General features: G+C 35.6%; 1 protein-coding gene across 1 annotated transcript; it reads right to left on the bottom strand.

The window, feature by feature from the left end:
• Positions 1 to 9551: 9551 nt before the first annotated feature.
• LOC111985057 (protein phosphatase 1 regulatory subunit INH3) lies at positions 9552 to 10197 on the bottom strand. The gene has a single exon (XM_065782091.1). The coding sequence runs from the start codon at positions 10104 to 10106 to the stop codon at positions 9735 to 9737; it is 372 nt and encodes a 123-aa protein (XP_065638163.1). The 5' UTR covers positions 10107 to 10197; the 3' UTR covers positions 9552 to 9734.
• Positions 10198 to 10446: the final 249 nt, after the last annotated feature.

Raw genomic sequence — 10446 nt, 5'->3', positions numbered from 1 at the left:
TTGGCTGGTGGCATTTAACAGGGATTTACAGGAATCCCAAAACTTCAAAAAGGGATGAATCTTGGGCTTTCTTGAAATATTTAAGTGGTCGTTCCCAATTACCTTGGATGGTTATAGGTGATTTTAATGAATTGATGGGATTATCTGAGAAAGAAGGTGATGCAATAAGACCGACTCATCAAATGAAAAAAATTGTTGACACTTTGAATTGGTGTGGTATGAAGGATATGGGGTTTGTTGGTTCAAAGTTTACATGGCTTTATTAAAAATCTGATGGGACTCAAATTAGGGAGAGGTTGGATAGGGCTTTAGCAACTGTGGATTGGATGATTAAGTTCCCTCAAGCGAAACTTTTCCATAGATCTACATCAATTTTTGATCATTGTCCTTTGTCTTTGCAATTGGTGAGGAAGCTGAAATCTAGAAATTATGGTAAGATTTTTAGATTTGAAGCTATATGGTTGAAGGATAAGAGTTGTGAGCATGTTGTTAAATCTGCTTGGGAAGAAGCTAGAGGTTTGGAATAGAGATGTCTTTGGTCATGTTGGTAAGAAAATTGTTGATTTGAAGAAACAATTACAGTGGTTGGAATTGCAATCCAATACTCCTGAGAATGTGACAGCCATGAGGGAAACTCGGGTGGAACTCAACCGTTGGTTAGATAAGGAAGAATCTTTGTGGCATCAACGCTCTAGACTGAATTGGATTCAAGTAGGGGACTGAAATACAGCCTTTTTTCACTCCAAGGCATCATTATGCTTTCAAAGAAATACAATTGATAGTCTGTTTGATAAAGATAAAGATTGGAAGAATGAAGATTCTGCTGTACAGAATATCATTTTGAACTATTATGATGACTTGTTTAAGACTTCCAATCCTGTGGAATTCTCTGAATTAATTGATGTTGTCCAGCCGAAGGTGTCTTCAGAGATGAATGCAATGTTAACTACTGATTTTCAAGAGTTTGAGGTACGTAGAGTTCTAAAACAAATGTATCCTCTTAAATCTCCGGGTCCCAATGGTATGCCACCTTTATTTTTTCAACACTTTTGGCCTACTATTGGTGGTGTGGTCAGTAAAATTGTTTTGGATTTCCTTAATTTAGGTGTTATCCCTCCTAAATTTAATGAGACTCATATTGTTTTAATTCCAAAAGTTAAGGATCCAAAGAAAGTCACTGGTTTTCATCCCATTAGCTTGTGCAATGTCATTTATAAATTGGCATCTAAAGTTCTTGTAAACAGACTTAAGAAAGTTTTACCAAGCATTATTAGTAATTCTCAAAGTGCCTTTGTGCATGGTAGGTTAATCACTGAAAAATGTTTTGGTGGCTTTTGAAACAATGGATCATATCAATCAAAAGAAAAATGGAAGAATTGGGGAGATGGCTTTAAAATTGGATATGAGTAAAGCTTATGATAGGGTGGAGTGGATTTGTTTGGAAAAATTAATGGAAAAGTTGGGTTTTAATGAAAGGTGGAAACTTTTGATGCAGTGTATTTCTACAGTTTCATATGCTGTTCAAATTAATGGAGTTCCCTGAGGCCAAATCACTCCTTCACGTGGTTTACTCCAAGGGAATCATTTGTCTTCTTATTTGTTTCTAATTTGTGCAGAAGTTCTTTCAGCTTTAATCAAGAAAAGTGTGTAGGATGGTTTTATGTAGGGAGTGGCAATTTGTAATGGAGCCCCTAACCTTTCTCATTTATTCTTTGTAGATAATAGTCTTATATTTTGTAAGGCTACTTTGGCTAAATGTGATTCATTGCAGCATGTGCTAAAAGTTTATGAGGAGGCTTCAGAACAACAATTGAATAGGGCTAAAACTTCATTGTTTTTCAACAATAATACTGAGAGTGATGTTAAGAGGAGATTAAGATAAGATTTGGGGCTCAAATTATTAAACAACATGAGAAATATCTTGGTTTACCTTCTTTGGTGGGTAGGAAGAAAAAAAATACCTTCAATGATATTAAAGAAAAATTGGCAAAAAAGTTAGCAGGATGGATAGAGAAGTTGTTGTCAAAGACTGGGAAAGAAGTGTTGATTAAGGTTGTTGCACAAGCTATTCCGGCTTATGCTATGTGCTGCTTTCGTATTCTTGATTCCCTTTGTAATGAATTGACTAGTATGATACAGAATTTTTAGTGGGGACAAAAGAATGATGAAAAGAAAATGGCATGGTTAAGTTGGGAGAAAATGTGTGTGCCTAAGTCATGTGGAGGAATGGGGTTTAAACTTTTAAAACCATTTAATTTGGCTCTATTAGCGAAGCAAGATTAGCATCTTCAAGTGGGTTAGAATTCATTGGTGTACAAAATTTTCAAAGCAAGATATTTTCCAGATTGTGATTACATGCATCTCTAGGGAGTAAGCCTTCTTCTATTTGGAGAAGTATCCATTTGACCAAAGGGATTGTGGAAAGAGAAGTTTGATGGTGTGTGGGTAATGGTTAGTGTATTAGGGTATGGAATGATAAGTGGATTCCTAATTCTTCTTAGTTAGGTTTTTCTTCCTTTTGAGGTTGAAATTATTGAGGGAATTCCTTTAAGTAATCATATGCCTGTTGATAAACAAATTTGGTCTGAGACTGCAAATGAAATTTTTTCAGTTAGGAGTGCTTATAAGATTGCTTTAGATGCAGGAAACTAATGTGGGTGGCTCTGTTTCAGATGGTGGTAGCATGTGTGCCTTTTGGAAAAAATTGTGGAAATTTCAAGTCCCTAATAAGGTTATACATTTTGTTTGGAGAGCAGCCAAAGATATTTTGCCAACAAAAACTAATTTAGTCTAGCGGCATGTGATTGTTGATGATTTATGTGAGTGAGGGCTTTACTCAGTTTTCTCATCTACTTACTTTGATGAAATTTTGAAGTTTTATGGACTTTTTGTGGTGTATTGTAACGGTGGCTAAATGGTCAAATGAGGATGTGGCCTTGGCTGTAACTATTGTATGGGCTTTATAGACAAACATAAATGAAACGCAGAATGGTGGGATGAGGAAATCTGCAAACCAGATTTTTCAGTGGTGTATCCAATACTCAGATGAATATTGGTCAGCTTGTAGTCTACCTATGAAGAAGTCTAGTGCAACAAAGAAAAACTGGGTGCCTCCTACGAGTTTAAACTATAAGGTGAATGTTGATGGTGCTATGTTTTCTGCCCAAAAAGCAACTGGAGTAGGCATTGTAATCAAAGACAATGAAGGACATATTATTGTTGGACTTAGTAAGAAGCTTAATCTTGCTACCAGTTACATGCTGCCACCACCCTCCTTCACCTTGTCATCGCCGGTCTTTCCTCCACCTCATTGGTCCATCCTCGCTTCCTTCCTCACCGTGCCACCACTCCACAGCCTTGCCATAAACACCGATTCTTCCTCTCTGCCTCCCTCACTATGCCGCCACTCGTCCACCTCACCACAAACATCGATCCTTCCTCCCTGCCTCCCTCACCTCACCTTGATTGGGAAAAGGCGGGTTTTTTGTTGGGCTTTCCAGGTGTGTTGTGGTTTTGTTTTTGGAGTTTTAGAGGGGCTAAAACAGTGGTAGCTTTCGAGTTGTAAAAGGTAGATCAATTGTTGTTTTGTGTTGGTGTAAAAGGAGAAATGAAGGATTTTTTTTTTTGTATTTGGGTTATTGATTTAGGATTTTTGTATTTGGTTTTGTAATTTTTATGTATTATTTCATTGTCAATTTTTTTTTAAAGATTATGTATTTAGGATTTTTGCATTTTGGTTTGTGATTTTATGTATTATTTCATTGTTAAATGTATTTTGAAGGTTATGTATTTAGGATTTCTATATTTGGGTTTGTGATTTTGAAAGGGAAATGAGAAATGAGAAATTAAATTATTGTAGATTTGTGTGATTTTGTTGTCAAATGCTATTGATATTTTTTTAATAAATTAGGCCACGGATCAGGCCCTTTAGGGACTTAGGATTAGGCCCTAAAGTGGCAAATCTGGACGGGGACCGATAGGGTGGGTTTGCAAGTTAAATTAAAAAAAAAAAATTTATTAAATAGGGCGGGTTTGGGTTTTAGGGCTAGGCCGGCGGGGCGGGTTGGGGCATAAAGAAACCCGGCCTGAACCCGAACCGTTTGTTTGGGTTTTAGGGCTAGGCCGGCGGGGCGGGTTGGGGCATAAAGAAACCCGGCCTGAACCCGAACCGTTGCCATTCCTTTTACTTTGTCAAAAATTTTCACTTCTAGGTTTTGCTTTTTATGTTGGATCTCAATGGATTGATTTATTTATGGATTTTTCCTTTTGTGTGTGTGTGTATATATTTGGATTGAATTTTTCTAGTGTTGGAAATTTTGGGGTTAAGCCAATTTTGTTCTTCAAAGGGATGCTGGAGACATTTCTGACGAGGTAAAAGATCGATAGTAGTGGTGGTGTGGTGGAGCTTAGAGTGATTGTGAAGGGAGGAAAACGAGGAATGGAGGTCGAGATTTAAGAGAGACGACAATGGTTGATTGGTTTTTTGTTTAATATAAGACTAAAACTTTGTTAGCATTAAACGTAAGGTTAACACGTTAATGCTTACATGGATAAATTCACCACATGTAGTGATGTAATTGGAGAATTTAAAGAACCGCAACTAAAACACTGTACTTAAGTTTGAAGATTATCATTCATATCATAATTAGCATTCAATGTACCAAAAATGTCCTTAATTATAATCTTACATTCCCATATTGTGTTGCATAAATAACAAACCAAACATAGTAATAACTCACATTCCCTAGAGTAGGTTGTAATCTTCCAAGTGAACCACAATAACAAATACACATATATATTATTTTGACGTTGGCATCTGCCAACTAGGGGAGTGGATTGGAGGGTGGGTTTCTTTTAGGAGTCGGTGGTGGGGATCGAGGTACTACATACGCTTGAATGAGCCATTTACCCAAGGTAAAGATGGGTTGTTGATTTGATTTATAAAGACAACTCCAAAAAATTCTTTCCCATCTCTTGTTTCAGTTAACTTCTTCATGTTCTCATCTGGAGAATATAGATACCAAGTTAAAAAGATCATAAATACAGTTATTTGGGAAGTGAAAAAGACATAATCTTATTATACTTCATAATATTCCACTACAATTTTTGGTTGTAAGAACTTATTATATATACTTCAATCCTAGTGTTGCTACCTATAGTAGAACTTACTCATGTGACCATATGCATCTCCAACAAACTGTTTTACTTGTGAATTTCTTTAGTGCTTAAATACAACAATTCATGTCTAACCCTAAAGTAACAACTTGATCAAAGCAGGTCTTCGTAGCAGCTTCACTTGGAACACCCCTAAATATTCAATACAGTTACAGAGATAATGACCTAAGAACGCTTTAATATGTTCTGGAAATTTATGGCATGAAACCTGTTATGCCCCAAACCCAAAAGGGTGCAAAGCATGAGAAATACATCCCAAGAGTATCTGTAGATTTTTCTTTTTTGGCAAATCAAATTATAGGAGATCTTTATTTACTTTTCTTTTGCACAGGATAAGAATCTATAACCATACTAAAATCTCCACATTACAAGTCAGCTCTATAACACATTTACTAACAATAACTAAAAATCATGTGCCTCCACATAATACATGAATATATCACAAAACTCTGATTAAATTACACAAAGTCACAATCTTATGAAGAATAAGGACCTTAACATCGAGTCTAGGCCTACCACGCCAAAGGCTAACAAACCTCAAGCGACCCACCTCCAATAGAATTAATTAAGGTCTCGTTGAACATAGCAAGATCGAGTCACCAACCATTTACAGCAGAAGTCTCCAAATTTAACATAGCACTCTAATCATCACCAAAGAATTAAGCTCCATACCCAAGGTATAGCTAATAAATCTAAAAAACTGTTAGACGGTGGGATGAGCTAACGCCCAGTAAGTAGCATAATTAATAAGGGTGGAAGAAATGCAAGTTTCATCTTCAATAATAATAATATGACAAGAATGATTAAATAATGAAACACAAAGTTTCTCAAAGTAAATACCTTGAAACTATATACTATAATCTGTAAGCACCAACAATATAATTTCCAAAGCCATAATATCTAACATAAGCTAAATTATCACAAATATACCACACTACCACATAGATCGGTCATGAGATTCACCTATTTACAACTGGCATGATATTGTCCTCTCTAGTATGCAGACTCTTGGCCCCATGGACAGCAGCCTCACCCATACCCTCAAGGTTTTTCTCTCCTCCCATGGGCAGCAGAGACAACGCGTCAAATAGGACCTCTCTTGCATGTGGTCTCTTGGCCCCATAGGCAATAGCCTCACCCACACACAATTAAGGAATCTCTTCCCCCTATGGGTAGCAGGGAAGAACGCATCATCCAAAGTGAAAGGACATTGAACTAGATTTGATTCCATTGTCACAAAGACCACAAAAACCAAATTGGGCAATCATCATGAAATCACACATGGCATGGTGTTAATACTACATAAGCTCACATTTATATTACTTCGAAACACATAGTTCATATCCAAGTACTTTCAGAAAAATCTTAAATAATTTAACTTCTACAAAGTTTGTAAGGTTTTCAACTTCATTCTTGTCAAGAAATTTTCTATCAATTTCCCAAATAATATAAGACAAGATAAGCATCTTAAAATTTTTCAATATACCATAAAATCAATGATTTTCTTATCAAAGATTAAATAAAAGATGCTCATTTTTCCATATTAACAATTCATGCATTTCCCCAAATGCAATACCGAATATGATGTATAATCATATATATATATATATATATTAAGGTTACAACATGATAGTTTTTAGGAAAAATATAGTTCCATAGGTAGTTTCCAAAAGCGTGTCTAACCCAAAAATAACATTTATGCAAAATGGTTATTTTTCAAAAATCCCTTTAAAAAGCTACTTACCTTGCAACTCGCAAAAAGCCTAATTCTCTAAGCTCCAAAGTAGATTAGCTAGAACCTCAATAATATCAAGCAAACCTAACACAATAAGCATAAAGCTTAAAATTGTATCTAGTTACAATTTAGGAATTGCCAAATAAGCACTTAATAAGGCAAGCCTAGTATTTAACCTTATCAATAATAATATATTCCACTTCCAAATTTTCTCAACAAATTGATTCACAAGGCATAAACTCCAATTTATAAAGTTAACTCATTTAATATCATCTCCAACATCATGACTAGCTTCGATAAAATTTACACTACATCATTAGGAGACCCATGAAAGCAAAATAAAAATATCCTCCAAGACAAGAAATTTAGAACTTCAACTAACTCCAAATAAACCCAATGACAATGGAAAAATTAGATTTACCAACCATCACATGTTATAACTCAAAAGCCCCAAATTTTCCACCATACATAAACCTTAGGTAATCATCATTAGCACAAACCATAAACTCACTCATCAAATAATTCCACCAATACAAAACTCATACATATAAACACATAAATATTACTTCTAATGCTCAAAAATCACATGAGTATCATTATTAAAGCTTAGATAAAAATAACCTCAAGCAAAAGCATTTAAACCCACCAAAAAGATTAGAAACTTTTACCTCAAATAAAAGATGAAGATGCTTAGAGGTTCTTAAGGATTTTCCAGTGACATTACCGGAAAAATGATGGTAGAGATGGTGGTATGGATGTACCAGTGGGAGAGGATGAGCAAGTGATAGAGAGGAGTGTATGAGAGAAAAGAAAAGAAAGAAAAGAAAATAAGGAGAGAGGGATGGCTGGCCAAGAGGGGAGAGTGAAATGTGTTGGGAAAGGGTGGGGTAGGTGGGGTAGTTGGGAGGCACGTGTGTCCATTAAAAATCTGACTTTACACTTTTTTTTTTTGACTTACTGGGATGTTACAATCTTCCCCTCCTATAAAAATTTCATCCACGAAATTTATGTTCCTTGATCCTGAAAAAGATTTGGGTATCTTGACAATATAACGTCCTTGCGCTCCCAAGATGTCTGTTTCACCAAATGATTCTTCCAAAGCACGTTTACCCAAGATGTTGTTCTATTGCGTAACACTTGCTCCTTACGATCCAAAATCTCTATCGGAACTTCTTCATATGACAAATCATCTCTAATCTGAAGAGGCTCATAACTCAAAACATGTGAAGGTTATAAAATGTATTTCCTTAACATAGACTCATGGAAAACATTATTAAAAGTAAGAGTTAAGCATGTTTGATTGATTAGGCAACAGTCAAGCTTGCAGTTGAGGTAGCAAATTGAGCAATTCATGAGCTTGTGTCTTTCAATGTAGATTGTAAATCATATAATTAGATACTAAAAACTTAAAACTCAAGTCACATTTAGACCACATTATGAAAACAATTAACTTGCCAATACTAATAGAGTTTAAATCTAACAACACACAGGAATTAATAAAGAACACAAAATTTGAAGCTATAGCACTATATACATGCCAATCAATATAAAATTTAGTTTTTTTTTTTTTTTTCCCCCCCCCCCCCCCCCCAAAAAAAAAAAAAATGCTCCAACTCCCAATATTGCATAGCTTTAATAATACTTTTCTTATTAATGTCTTAATATTAAGCTCTTTAGGTTAAAAATATAGTTTTAATTAAGTTTACTAGAAGAAGGAAAATTTAGTAATTTTCAGATTTTTTGGAAGGGCTGTCCTAGGCTGTACCAAAGGCCACGAGTCTTATTTAAGATATATTTTTTTTTTTTACTTTGTTATTAGTAATCCAGATCATTCTAGGAATATGCTATTTAGAGTCATAGTCCTTCTTGGAATAAAGGCTTTATTCCAAGGGAACAAATTTCCAGCAGCTTAGCAATGAGAATGATAGAAATTGATTTTGATAAATTTCCAGCAGCTTAGCAACATCAGTGAGTCTAACGTTGCTAAAGGAAAAAACTGTCTAGATACGGTAAACAAGTGAACAAAGTAGGATCAGAAAAAAAAACGAGTTAATAAGTGGATTCATGTTATAAAAATAAGAGCCAATATATTCGGGATGAACAATCAAGTATAGAAATCTACACATCGAGTGATCAGACAGGAGGGGAAAGCACATTTGTGAAGCGTACCTAACCAATCCCACTGATCAACCCAACCAGCTCCTTCATCTACAAGCTTTCAACAACTTATTCCTTATTAACCAAATCAACTTGGTTATTTAAATGGATTTCAACCTCGCGACAATATTCTTTCTCTTATTTACTCAGGTTGATAGATATTTGAAATTTTCATTTATAACTAATTGATGTTTATCTTGTATACTTCCCATGTACATGAGTCGAGCCCACTTCACTCAATTTAATGAGCAATCTCTAATGAGATTGAGGAAGAGTGCTAACATCGTTTGTCCCGACTCAACAAAGTTTGATAAACTGGAAAAGGATCCTCTCCATTTCACAATTCAATTTAAATTTTACACATGTAAAGGTGCATAGAGTTGCACGTCATTTAAAATTTTAAATAAATTGGCAGTTTGTACTCCATTAGATTCAGAAAATAAAATATGAACCATGAAATGAAATGGACAAAAGTGCACAGATCTCGAGGACAACTTCCAAGCATAAAATCCCGAAATAAATAAATAAATAAACCAAAGGTTTAATCAATCAATCAATCGATATGATCCTCAAATTAGCTAACAAAACCTAGGAGCGTTTTTTTCATAATCAAAGCCACATAGAATAGAATCTTTCATATAAAAAAGCGTAGACTTACGAGAGAGAATCATGAGTGATGGGAAGAAGAACAAGAAGCGTGGTCGTGGTTGTGGTCGTGATCGGGATCGGGATCGGGATCGGGATCGTGGTCGCTGTCGCTGTCAGTATCGTCGTCGTCGAAGGGCTTCTGCTTGTGGAAGATGCAGCACTTCTTGGAGCTCTTCTTCTGCATGAACTCGTTGTCCACGGTGTCTTCCTTCCAAGTCACCTTCTTCTTCTTGCGGTTGAGGCGGAGGACTAGGGTTTCAGGTTGTGATTGTTGTTGTTGTTGTTGTTGATGGGGTGGTTGTTGGGACTGAGATGCGACGGTGGTGGTGACGGTCACGGAGGGTGACGAGGACTGTGTTGGTCGCGCGGTGGCGCTCATGGGTCTTGCCATACAACAATACTGCCGGAATGTTCGGCTTTTCTTGAATTTTCTTTTCTTTTAAATCGATTCCCTCTCTCTGTATGCAGTTTGGTTGCTTTTTTTTCTTAAAAAAAATTATTTAATTTTTTGTATATGTATAATATATATAATATATATATTTTTTTTTTTTGGGTGGAGAAAGGATGCTGCTTGTGGACAAGAATCCGGTTGGACTGTACCCAATCCGGTCTTTCCACCCACACACACACACACACACACATATAAAGTTTATCCTACAAACTCGTTATTGTGTAAATTTTGAAAATCTAACCGTTAGATTGCATGTTCTTATTACATCATTAATGTTTAC

Source organism: Quercus suber, unplaced genomic scaffold, assembly GCF_002906115.3.
Source record: "Quercus suber isolate HL8 unplaced genomic scaffold, Cork oak 2.0 scaffold_289, whole genome shotgun sequence".
Taxonomy (NCBI): domain Eukaryota; kingdom Viridiplantae; phylum Streptophyta; class Magnoliopsida; order Fagales; family Fagaceae; genus Quercus; species Quercus suber.
The sequence above is the reverse complement of the archived record's forward strand: the minus strand, read 5'-3'. Positions and strand labels throughout refer to the sequence as shown.